At 35.5% G+C, this 13,676-nt stretch overlaps 1 protein-coding gene across 2 annotated transcripts in view; it reads right to left on the reverse strand.

The window, feature by feature from the left end:
- Positions 1–13,676, reverse strand: part of arhgap18 (Rho GTPase activating protein 18) — a 28,059-nt gene that overhangs the window by 2,504 nt on the left and 11,879 nt on the right. For both annotated transcript variants that reach the window (XM_066699371.1, XM_066699364.1), the window contains exons 2-14: positions 8,617–8,813; positions 7,950–8,185; positions 7,767–7,836; positions 6,697–6,908; positions 5,459–5,624; positions 5,088–5,179; positions 4,891–4,968; positions 3,662–3,821; positions 3,219–3,301; positions 2,604–2,810; positions 1,778–1,924; positions 734–858; positions 117–172 (exon numbers count right to left, since the gene is read on the reverse strand). In XM_066699371.1, the coding sequence (XP_066555468.1) occupies positions 117–172; positions 734–858; positions 1,778–1,924; positions 2,604–2,810; positions 3,219–3,301; positions 3,662–3,821; positions 4,891–4,968; positions 5,088–5,179; positions 5,459–5,624; positions 6,697–6,908; positions 7,767–7,836; positions 7,950–8,185; positions 8,617–8,813 (1,829 nt within the window). The remainder of the gene's footprint in view (positions 1–116; positions 173–733; positions 859–1,777; positions 1,925–2,603; positions 2,811–3,218; positions 3,302–3,661; positions 3,822–4,890; positions 4,969–5,087; positions 5,180–5,458; positions 5,625–6,696; positions 6,909–7,766; positions 7,837–7,949; positions 8,186–8,616; positions 8,814–13,676) is intronic.

Below are 13,676 nucleotides of genomic sequence, written 5' to 3' on the forward strand. Positions count from 1 at the left end.
AACTCCCATTTTACTCCACAAAATGTGGTAACAAAGCCAGTTAAACATCTTCCTTCTAGTCCATGGGGAGTTAAATGTAAACTTTTCTAATCTCAATGGACATCAGTGAAACTTACCGATGTTCCCCCCTATTTCGCACAAGCACACTTCTTCTCTCTTTACAGACACGAAGCTGCAAAGAACGTGGTGGTGTTCATTAGATGATACATTTATACTGAAATAATAACAATATCAAAACTTATCACAGTGCAATGGTTGCATCATTTGAAGTCAGTCATAACCTCAGTTCCACTTCTGAGTCTTAAATTTGAGCTGCATTCATTTCCAAAGCTCTATGGGGGTAGGGGATCAGGGGTGACCACACGTCCCATCATAAATCAATTACTGATGTGGCCCTTTATGATATTTCAGTTCAGAAGAAATAGTTTCCACCAACTTGAAGAGTACAGACGAGATCAGAAATGTACAACTTCAGAACTTCATATCTAGTAATTTATTAAAAAGATCATGGTTAAAACAGTATCTGAAATACTGATCACCATGACTGTAAACCACTGCTGATAGGAACTCAGGTATAATAAGAAGAATTTAAGAAAATATTGTATTTTGTAACAACCCAGCTGTAGCATACTGCATAATAGAAAATAATATATTCTCCAATTAAAAATGCTGTAGCACTGTTACTTCTTTGGTTAATAAAAATAGTCCAAAGACAACGGAAAATGTTTCATACCCATCTTGGCTAAGGAATCTTGCTAGTATGTCACTTGCTTTCAGTTCCTCTGTGAGCTGCACTGCCATGGACACTTTGGAGAACTGTGGCGCCTGTACCCGTATGACTCCATGAAGGGCATCCGTCTGCAAACAGACACAGGCACAAACAAATACAACAACTGAGTCATAGCTATTCAAAATCTGTTTTACACTCATTGTCTAGATTTCTTATATTATTAACCTTAGTCCAGAAATCAGTTCACACATCTTAGTCCAGAAAAATAAAATATACAATGACAACTTGACAAAACAAATACAAAATATTTATATTATTTTATAAAACACAATAAATATACAAACATGGACTAGGCTACACTATATCGAAAGAGTTAATTGTGTGATACAAACCACTACTTAGCCCCTTCTTATCATTCTAATGTATCTATTTTAAAAAGACACATACATTCTCTCATGTATCCATTGGATAACAATCAGAAAACATGACCCTAGTTTTTGTTCAACAACGAACAGCAAAAAGAGCAATGTGTCCACTAGATGTCACTGGAAAACAAACATTTAAATTCAGAGAAAACGAATTCAGAAGGACTCTCAAAAGTCCAAAAGAGTGACTAGTATTCACTAATTAAATACATAAAAACAGGCTTGGTAGCCCAAAATGAAAACAATAACTTAAAAAATATAAATAATAGTTGTGGCAATATTCAGCTTCTCTGCTAGGTTATATTTATAAAGCTGCTTCGATAAACTGCTGCCTTTGCATTTCCTAGTTTCCGTCATACAGAGCAGTTCAACCAGCCTTCAGTCCCATTCAATCGAACTGCTCAGCAACATATAACACCGTCTATCACTGGAGAAAAGCTTTTGGAAATGTATAGGTCTGGTTATATGCCGCTTATTTCCATATTACACATTTCCATATCATATTCCAATAAGCTTGTTATGTAAATTAAAAAAGGTTGTTGATATTTATGTTCTGGCTTCTTTTACACAAATGAAAAAGATCTTTGCTACTTTGCGGTACGGTTTGATCAATACATCTTACCTCTGTTGTGTTCTTCTCATGTTTTTCAGACTTTTCTCGGTCATAAGCCATCTTCTTCAGCAATTTCTTCATTGCTTTATCCCTGGTCATTTTCTTTTGGTTTTCCATGTTTTGTTTCCTTACTTGATTCATAATAAATTTAGGTATCTGAAAGGACAGGAGTCATTTAATAGATGGTGTATTTAAAGACAAGACACAGATATATATATGAAATTTGAAGTCAGGTGCAGAAATGTTTTTCTAATGGCCTTTTTTCCACACCAAACAAAACAAATCAACAGAGATTCTCTTTTGAATACTGACAAGGAGTTAAACCAAATCAAACCATTGACCTCTCTGCAAACCGCAAATGTACAAATCTATACCCTACTGCAGTTACATTTTTTGACAGAAGCCACTTTCCACCATTTATAAATCAAAATGTGAAAGGGTACAACTTCGTAATCAGCGATTTGTGGGTGGGTTGAAGTTTTGATTTGGTCCAGCCCAAGACCAGACTACAGAGAAACAAATGGAAGTATAGGAAATGTTTCAATTCACTGGATGTGAGCATGAGGTCACTTTCTGAAGGTCTTGAGTAAGATAAAGAGGAGGACTTATTTTTATCATCAAATTATGTATGTATACAAAGCACAACTGCATCACCAATGTCCTCATGAATGTCACCGCTGAATCACTCCTCTGTGTGGGTGAGTTAGAGAAAAACACATTTTAAAATCAAGTAGTTGTGGTGGAAAGATTTTGGAATCCTGAAATCAAAGTATTAAAAGGAAGGGGAAAAGTTGGTAATAAAATAAGTCAACAGAGTTTTTAAAAACTGATTTACCGTCCAGAGCAGGTTCTGATATTGGATGAGTAACTTGACGATATTGGCCGTCCCTGTAGCCATAGTGAACTGCTGCTGTTCACTAGCCTTGGAGCGAAAGCCTTTGCACATGAAAAGGTTGGGAGCAATTACAACAGCAACATTGTTCAATGTCATTTTATTCTTCGCCTTGTTGTTGATCACTCTCTGAAGAAACTCCAACAGAGTCTAAATTTAAAGAAAAATAAGGACTGAGTACCAATAAGGTATTATTTATATATTAAAAACGCATTTAAACTAGCTGAAAAACTGTCCTCAGCCTCACCTTGTATGGCTGTACAGTCAACTGACATGCAAATTAATACTAGCTTAGCAACCCCAGAAAATTACACAGGCACAGTACAGTAGTATTATGTAGAATAATGCTTTGGATCAGTGTTATTTTGATTGAGGAAGTCTTTAATGTGTCATCTTTGCAGTACATTATTAATAACAGTGTGGATGTGTCATTTTATTAGCAGCAATGTAATGTGTGGATCTTTTGCCGATTTGTCTCATGAACCACTGAGGTCTGAGAACCACTGCTCTAGATCCAGTGTTCAAATGGTCTGTAATTAGTGTGTCTGTTTGCTATACCTTTAACGTGTCCCTGCAGGGCTCTGGGAGAAGCAGTACAAGGAGATTAAGGGCTTGAAGCTGCTGCTTTTTTGTGGGCAATTCTGTTCAGAAGACACAAGGTGTGTAACAATTATTGCATCACCTTTTAAATTCGATTTTTAAAAAGGAAATTCAAAAACATAGACAAAACATGAAAACAATGCACTTCATCAATAATGGCTCAAACCAGGATGAAAATATGACAGTTATTTAAAATGAAGAAAATGACAAAGAACCATTGATAGTCCAAGAACAATGTCAATGCTTGATTATGCAATATAAATAAATCCACAACTTAAAAATGTGGCACAGTTTTAATGACCCCCACATGGATATCTATACCCTAAATATTAATCACTGGATTGCCACTGTGTCTGTGTGTCATCTGAGAGTCATGTTGTAGAATTGGCCTGTGAACTCACTTTGCACAGCTACAAAGCCACTGAGATACTCCACAGTCAGCAGTGGGTGTGGCAGCTCCCTGATGAACAGTTTCAGGAGACTTGCAGCATCGTGCTGCTTCACACTCTCCCACGCAAAGGATCCATCGTAGAACTTCGCTTCCAGCTCTTGACAGACTGTCTGGGGGAAATTTAGGAAAAACTGAACATGTTCATATACAATATCTATTTATTATTTTTAAACACCACTTGAAGATTACCTTCTTGCATTTAACAACACACGTTTTGTTTTAATTATATTATTTGATGAGATACTTGTTGTAAATTGCAGTATTCTGTACTGACAATTGTCTGTTCTTTCTCCTCAGATTGTCATTAACAACATGATCCCTTACTGTTACAGAAAGAAAAACAGATCCCAACAGGTTTGTGAAAACTTAATGAAGAGGGTAAACCAGAAGCATGATAAGCAGATGCATTTTTAATTGAGTTTTCAGCTTGTAACAATAACCCTTTCACATTTCCCAGCACTCAAATTTAAACCTTAAATTCATCTTCAAAAATTAGTTTGAACATGTGCATTCAGCTATAAATTAAAATAGGTTTTCATCAGTGCAGATACTGTATGAATGATGTTGCTTGTTGTATAAGAGCGGGGAAGCTGGTTGATTCTATTTCAAGCTTTGCAAACTGCAAATGACAGATTTTGGACAGATGCATGCTTTCCAGAGTTCCCACAAAGTCTTGTTTGTAATGTTGTTTTTTTCCTACAGTGCACCAGCAACTGAAACCTTGGACAATGATGATTCATTGTAAACAGTTTTTATGTTATTCCAGGACTCTTGTTATGGGTATGTTTTCATGGAACATTGGAATCTCAATAAAGTATTTTGAAGAACAAAAAACTGTAAAGGAATGCATCATTGTGTTTGGTTAAAATGATCTGAATTGCTTATTAAGTCACTAAGTTCTATCTTGTTCCTTCACAGATCAAACAGTGGATGTGGGTGTTTGTGGAAAAAATATACTATGGAAGAAAGAAGCAGAAGACCTCTTTACTCCAGGTTAGTATTTTGCACATATAAATTAAGACCACAGAAGTGTTATTATTAAGGCATTTCCTTACAAACCAGACACAAAGCAACTGTGAAAGACTGTGTGCAATAAACATAAACAGGAACTTCAATCAATAAATACTAGACTAATGAAAGCTGAATTCCCATGAGTTTTAAAACATGTAGGCAACAGACCCTGACTCTCGTAGCCACTCCTGGTATTCGAAGGAGCCCTTCTGTTTCCAAGCCTTCCTCTTCAATGTGTGAAATAAGCTGCAAGGTCAAATGATAATGATAATAATCAATATGATAAAATAGTATTTATTAAATTGTATTTTGCAATGTTTATCAATTTGAATAATGTAGTAGTGTTATCTGAATGTGATACCTACATTCTGCAGTATAAGGGGCACCTTTGTCCCTTGCTGTTTCTTTTGATCCTGTTCCAACAGTGTTGTAAGGGGAACTCCAAACAGGCCAGATTCTACAACAGGCAAATAATACACATTGACATGATTTATTGTTCACTGAAGAAGTTAACTAGAAATGTAGATGTACATCTCTCAAAGTCAAGTGCAATTGCATATACTGTAACATTAATTATATAAATCACAGTTACAAGACTGAGATACTCATATGAATACTAAATGTCGTATGCTTAAAAAAAATTAAGCATTGGCATCCCAGTGTCTCCGTTTACCTGGCGAAAAAGCTGCATTCATGCATTTTTTATATATGATACACTTGGTTATAAATGTCTCACCTTTTAATTTACTTTTTACGGCTTTATGGGATTTAAATTCAATTCCAAAAGTGTCAAACAGTGCAGACAGTTCAATCAGTGCTAGGGGGTGGACTTTCTTCATGTCTTGAGAGGCCAAGTCTCCAATCTTTGTTGTGCCAGTTTTGTCCTTAGGGAGCTTAAAATTCTAATATAATTAAAGAAAAATGAATGAGATACTGGAAAACAAGACACCTTACAAGATTCTGTTTCCACCAGGTGTCACTCAAAGCTCCAATATAAGGAAGGAAAGGACAAATTTATAGTAAAGCAGCACACAAACACGAACTATTATCAAACATATCATATTATCTGCATGCATATCAGTTTATATTATACTTTAATGGCTACAGGATCTAGACTACATTATAAGTTTAAAAGGGTGTGTGTTAAAAAAGCAAAATTATTATTAATGATTGGAGCAATATTTTGTATTGTGTCTACTGTAATTTTCCAAAAAGACATTGGCTGTATGTCTGATGTAAATCTATTCCAAGCAAGTAAATAAATTGCTAATTGCCAATAAGAAATTCTATTTCCATACTGCAATTGCTCATGGGCTAAATTTAAACAGTATTTAGGTCAGCACTCGGTAAACCACTCACATGGTCAAGGAAAACTACTGGATTGTGCCGATTCAACACCCCACCTCATTTTGAAATGACACTCAGATGTCCTTCTCGTCTACTTTAATCAGCCATTCACAAAAACAGCATCAAATACTGTTGATTATTGCCCTGGAAGATCCAAGTTCAGCTAGTTTAAAACATTAACGAGATGACCTAACAGTATATACTCTTCTGTACGTCTTTATGCAACGGTGCCTACTTTAGACGCCACTATGTTTTTAGCCTGAACACTGACGTTTTAAGTGGCTTTTCTTTTCCCAGCATTTGTGTTTTATTTCTGCAAACCAATATTTGGATACATGAACATATAAATTAAATTTAACATGGTCACCTCTAGCCTTGTAATTGTACACCTTGCATGGTCCCCCTAATTGTAAAAATAATCCATTTGCTTAATATACTGCCGGGTGCCTGTAATGTCAACCCACTTCCCCTAATTCTGGCTTAACTCCAACTTCCTCAGGGCATTAGCTCAGCTGCATGTTCATGTTTCTTGTTCAGCTCCCATTTTGAAGTCACTGGGTTATTATTAGGTTCATACTTTGCCCTGGATAAGTCCACTTAACAGCGTTAATGTTTAATGTGACTTACAGGTAGGTGTGCATCATCTGCATCACCAGGACTCCTCTGTAATTTCTCTTTCAAACTAACGGCCTGTTCAGAGAATGAGATCTCCAAGTTAATATCGGTCTCTGGCGCCGGTATATTCTGGCCTGGAGAGGTTTGACCAGTGCCAGTTGCCATCTCCGTCACTGGTATATCTTGTTCTGGTGGGCATTTTGCATCTTCACTTGTTGTTTGATCTGAGGGGCGGAAACATTGTAAGTGGATGAAAAGCATGCTTTTAGAATACTTTCTTCTGTAACTGAAAGAGTTAAAGAGATGACAACACATCCTGTTTGGCAGATATTTGTGGTAAAGTCCACTACCAAAACACCCCACTCAGCAATGCTATGGTTGATGGATGATTACACAGTAGGCAACATGCTATTGCACACAAGGCTGTGACTAGTGTAAATTCTTGCAACAATGCAGACAGGCATTAAGTAGAAATGCAGTTCAGATCGGGCTTCCTATAAAAATGGGTAAAGACATTAGAATGTTTTTCTTTTTTTAACTATTCTATTTAAAGGATACTCTTTTTTTTGTTTGTTTATCAACTCTTCCTACATGTTTCCTCTTTCATTCTGTTAAAGGGTTCCTGTGCTTGACACACACAAGTCCTTTTGTATTATGTGGTTATAAACTCTAGATATCTCCTAGTCTTTGCTGGACATCCAACTTGTTTATTCAAGCTAACTTACTTCTAAAAATGTGCACTGGACCAGAGCGAGTGCTCTCAAAATAAAATAAGTGTAATCTTACTCAAACCATCCCTGCTTCAAAGAGAAGTGATTTCTCTGAAAATCATTGTATCGTATATGTATTATGTATCGTTACTGCTTAGACAAAAAACTAAACAAAGACATTCATTTTAAAATCACTTCATTACCAGGGGAACATTTGTAAATCATATAAAAAAACAAGCATGCACATTTATCATCATTGTCATAAGAGTATAAAAGTGAGATATTGCGGTTAACTCCAGAAATGTGTGCTAAATGTAGTTTTAGAAAAAAGCTTGACATGATTCATGTTACAAATTCAGCTCTGCCTCATACCATCTGATATAACATCCCGTTTCCCATTTTGACTTCTTTCAGCAGACACTTCTTCATGATTGTCAGAGGGCTGAAAAATAAAATCAACAACTTTGTTAGTGTACTGCATGCACCCTTTCCCCAAAATTTCCCCTTAAAACCACCATTTTATTTCAATATACATGATGTATGTATGGCTCCTACCTTCTGGCCTTGTGCACTGTGCAGGCCAAAGATATCCCGTACGTCAGGAACGTGGTACTGTTTGTTCTTAATCCTCAGCGTCTGCTTTACCGTTTCCACTCTCTTCTGCACAGCTGCTGCCTGCGTACGGGTCAGTGTGGACAGCAACACTAGGCTATCCTGTGAGTCTGCGGCCGGGTCCCCGATGAGATCAGACAGGCCTGCTTCCTTTAACCACTCTTCCTCCAGCTCCCCTTCTGCCCCACAGGAGGGAAAAGAGCGTTGACATTATCCTAGATTTGTTTAGACGGAATTCATAAACACCACGAGGAAGGTATTAATCAAGCCTCTTCCCCTAACAAAATAAGGTACAAGGATGTTAATACATGTAAACACAACAGTAGGTAAAGTGTTTTCATAGTCTGTTGGCATGAAACGAATCTGGACAGTAGGAATGTTTTATCCCTTATATTAGGTACCCTGTGTTATTAAAACATATATCTGGTAAGAAAGTTTTAAATGTTGTGAATAGTTTCATATTTACATTGGTAGGGAAACCTCTAGGACGTCAGAAAGAAAATACTTACCATGATCATCTTTGATTATGATCAAAGACAAACATTTTATTCTGAATAAAGTAGGCCATATACAACTGAGTAGCCGAGGTCACAAAAGCAACATCACATACCATCAGGCACCTTCACTACAACCTCCTCCTGCTGCTCTTGGTCTCCTCGCCCGGTCTTGTCAATATGTTCCAGTTCACTGTAATAGTCGTCCATAGACAGCTCGTCCAGGGAGTCCTGGGAGCTGGAGCGGCTGTACGGAAGCTTCCCAGCGGCATTTTTAACGCGGTTATGAATGTTATAATGGCCTGTTTTGCGGCTGAAAATAAAAAAAATACATACACTAGATTACTATATTACCAAAGGTATTGTGCCAAGCCTCCCTCCATTGATTATGGACTTTATCCAAGGTCATGTTTCTGCCGCCGGTCTTAAAAGGACATCAAGACTATCAGTGTTACTATAGTGACAACCTGGAGAACAGTTTACTGCCAGCAATGATGGAATTTTATGTTGCAGGGCCGATGCACCTACCAGCATAATAAGACAATGTCACAAAGCTGGGCTTATAACTGAGGGGTTCAAGGACAACAACACAGAACATTTCATGGCCTGCTCTTGTCCTGACCTCGATCCCACAGAACACGTCTCCATTACAATGGCAAATCACAATCTCTTTTGCTGCACAACAAAATGTGCTGTAGGAAGAATATATTCCTCTAAACTGTCACAAAATAGGAGTGCAGCAATTATTGAAGGGTTCTTGTAAATCTATCACTATAATATGAAATACCTTAGCTCACTTGTCAGGATCCCGAATGATATAATGTAATGTGATTGTTTTCCCAAAATATACATTCTAGCTGAAATGTTAAATAGTTTAGAACTTGTTATTTCAGAGGCTATTGAAAAATTTATCCTGGAAGGACCAGAAACGTAATAAAGTTGCACCATCTATATTAGTTTAGAGGACTGCACATTTTTTTTATGGTGGATCTCTTCTGAATAGCTACAACTTCAGCACTGTAACAAACTAAATTCAGTTTTTGTTTTTTTTGTTTGTTTTTTTGTTTGCTCGTTCTATGTAATTGCATGTTAAACAAAAAAGATTAATTAATCCATTAAAATTCCATTGCAGAATCTTTGCAAATTTGTAACAATTTTATAATGCACATATTGAAAATTAAAATGACAGAACAAAATCTATAATACAAAAACATTAGCTTTCACTCAAATATATTGGGCTGTCGTAGAAGGTTTGAAGGATCTTTCGGTAACCAGAACTTGACAATCACATTATTTTTTCCTCTTGAAACTGACAATGTTTGAATACTAAACCACATTTCAGATTTCCCCCATAGCCTATCTAAATTAAAACATTTGATTTGCATAATGGCTGCCGATTAAATAAATAAAAGTTGTTTCATATAATAAAGTTCAAAACAGTCATGCAAAGCCCCTCAATTGCCACTGTCGGGTCAGTAGTCATTGGCCCAATATGTTAAACCATAGGGGTAGATTTAAACTATGCAGTAAATACTTACTGTACAAGTGTGCAAGATGTTGTAAGAAACATGCTATGGTATGATAAATATGAAACAATATATGCTTACACTGATAATTTAATACATGTTTTTTTCTGAAAAAGAGCCCGAAGCCCACCGTTGAAAAGAATTTCACCTGTTCCTGTGCTGCTGGCAATGCTTTTTCTAATCATTTGATTGCTGTGCTTTTTCAAACTGCACATTACAGCACAATGGAGGTGAAGAGTGTACTGGCACAGTTCCTTTCTTTAAAAGTTTCCACTGAAGTTAAGACATCAGATGGCTAATCTAAATATTATGTAACTATGTTCTGTATTGGTGTATATTTATTATCTGTGTAACTTTTTTTTTTTTTTTTTAACTTCTAAATATATATATATATATATTTTTAACCTTAAGTCAGTTGCAGCTCCTTTAGTTGACGTGCTCTTTCACTGGAAGGTTAAAATTAAATACCTGTACATAAACCATGAGCTTGTAAAAATAAATAAAAACATGATAACATTTTACACTACAAGGGGATGTTTGAATTACCTGAAAAAAAGTAGGATTTTCAATCAAATCTATACAATAGTAGCTAATGTGATGTCATCAATAAATTATGCAAATTAGCACCAACAAAGCTTCAAAAACTTCAAAGATAATAATTGACCCTTCGGGACAGCCCTACAAATAGTATTTTGCTGACACTTGGTAGCGTGTATAATGAAAAATATACATGAATCAAAATTGTGTTTCACTCGACTGAAAAGTAGATTAAAGTAAACACACCGAACGAGGGTTTAACGTAATACACATCAAGACCTCAAAGGCACAGTGCATACAGTAGGTAGCCTAAAGACAACATCTGATATTTTTAGCATGGAATAAACAAACCAACCATTGCAGTCCTATTACATATGACTAGATATTTATTATTTGCATAGAATAGTTTGCATGGTTAATATGCCAGTACAATTTGAGGTTTTACAGGGGTCAATCCCAAAATCCACAGTAATCTGTCAGAATCAGAATCTAAAAAAATATTATGCTGATAATGGGATGTTTAATGAAAATCTATGAAACACTAAGTACTTGTATGATTAGATTAATCTATTTGAAAGTGATGAAATACAGACCTCCAGTAATTATTTAATTAAGAGAAGTGCACTGGTTGTTTGCATAAACAAACTGAATAAGAATTGTATAACAAGAACACCCTGTAAGGTCAATTAAAACCATCAGCAGGAGGTTTTCTGAGATATGAATAAATGGTATAATTAAAGACTAATGCACCAAGCAGCTTTAAAAAAATTATAATTAAGTAATATAGGAGCTAGGAGTTTTTCATGTTCACTATATTATTAGGCCTATATAATCTGTGTGTTGCTACAAGAAAGGCTTTTAAGTCCATGTATTCCCTTGTGAAAGTATATTCAAAATCAGTGAGTTACTTCAAAAATAGTCAAGTAATGCACAGTAAGAGCATGGTACATGGTTTATCATGGTAAATAAATAAATACATAAATATAGTAGAAAATGAGAGTGTTGTGAAACAAAACAAAACAAACCTGGTAAAAGTTTCAAATTAAATACTGAGCACATTTACTAAAGTTACACTAAAAACAGGAAGTGTATATTCTAACTGGCCTGTAATGTTAATTGTAATGTAAAGTGTTCAGATTTAACATGTTTTTGTACAATCCTATACTTAGCTTTTCAGACCGTTTTAGGCAGACACTATAGCAAACATGTTAAAAATAAAATAGATTAAAAAGAAACACATTGAATGAGGAAGACATTAAGTAAACATTCAAATGAATGCAACACAAGGAAGAACATACTAAATGCAAATAGTTTTTGCAGTTAAAAATAAAAGTAAGCTAATTATTTTAAAGTGGAAACACAATGAATCCATTATTTCTGTGAAGCACAATGAAAGGGAAATAGGCCTTTACATGTACATACTACAAACGCCGTGCTACACAGGAGCCTATTGATATCGAAAGGTCACTTTTTCTTTGTCACATTATGATTAATGTCTGGCAATGAACTGGAAACTGAAGGGAAACAAAGCTCAATCACTGAAAAGGTTGGTTATTGATAAGTTTCCCTGATCAAATTAGGAAGTGAAACTCCCACACAGTGAACTGTGGCATGCATTCTCACAAGGTACAATAAAACTGGTACTACATCACATTACTTTTTGTGCCTAATGCAGAGAAAAGTATAAAGATTGTAAACCTTTTTAGAGATGTAACCTGACATCTTTAAAATGGCACACATCACCTGAACACAGGTATCATTTACAATACCACACAATCATGTGCACACAAACCAAACATACCAGACACAGCATACATTTAGTTGAACTGTCTCACCTTACATCAGATAAAATCTTTACTCAAGAGGATTTTGTAATTCAATTAAACACCATTTAGGCAACATTGTTTGCATTAGTGCAACAAACATAATGACGACAACACGAATCATGAAGTTCAACAATATAAATCTGCATACTGGTAAAGCAGCTGTTCCAATACGTCAGAAAACTTTAAATATAGAATAATGTTGTCCACTTTGTGGCAAAAAAGGGATACATGTAACAAAATATAGAATCAATCATAATAAAAAAAAATCAAATGCATCATACAGTAACTATTGACTATACTCAATATACTTCAAAAATAGGTTGCTTAGAAAAGGTCAGTAATTAAAAAACCAACACATCAAAACCCACCACATGATACAACCATAGCTGCAACCAAAAACATCCACACATTTGAAAGATCTGCACCTGCATTCTGAAAGTGGTATTTAGTATATTGTGATATAACTAGGAATATATTAATGTATTATTCTAAGCAGGAAGGAGGTTTTGGTTCTAAGCTGAAATGCAAGGAAACAGTTAGAGCTTATTTTTGTACGTGTAACTTCTGTATTGTGCACAGCGTTTCCCATGTTACAAAAATTGACAGTGATAAAGTGTTACAATGATAGTGAATGTGTTCTGTTATACTGCCATTAGACGTATCTATCCATGAGATTTTGCTAAAACTGCACTTTCCCAATCTGTTCCAGATCCCTCCTACTGCATGGAAGACAGTCAAGTATTGTGATTTAATTAGAAATCTGTAAACTCAAATTACAAACATCTGATAATTGAACAAATTAAAGTGCTGCATTGTGAATATTATGAATACATTACTGAGCATAACGACAAAGTATGACTGTGAAAATATGAATTCTCATATAAAAAGATCACCCCAAACATGCCAGTATTCATGTTTGAAATAATTTGCTGCAGTTTATTTCCTAGTAAAGTACCCTATAAACCACATACACTGGAAAACTGCACAGACCACACATACTCACAAAATTACCTCTGGCTTCACTACCAGGACAGCCTAAAGTCATCGCAACATGTTTAAAAATAAAGTGTACAGAGATTCCCAATGATCATAGTCCATATTCTGGGTGGTCTTGTTAGAGCATGTAGGAATAAACCCATTTAGTTTCCCAGTTGATGTTAATTTCCTTGTCCTGATAACTGATTATTTCTTAGTATCTTTATTAAATTCATTACAAGCACTCTTTCACCTCATAAGATTCATTTCCTAAAGGCTAATATCCACCACACTTTCATTATGTGCCTCACA

Source organism: Amia ocellicauda, chromosome 1, assembly GCF_036373705.1.
Source record: "Amia ocellicauda isolate fAmiCal2 chromosome 1, fAmiCal2.hap1, whole genome shotgun sequence".
Classification (NCBI taxonomy): Eukaryota; Metazoa; Chordata; class Actinopteri; order Amiiformes; family Amiidae; genus Amia; species Amia ocellicauda.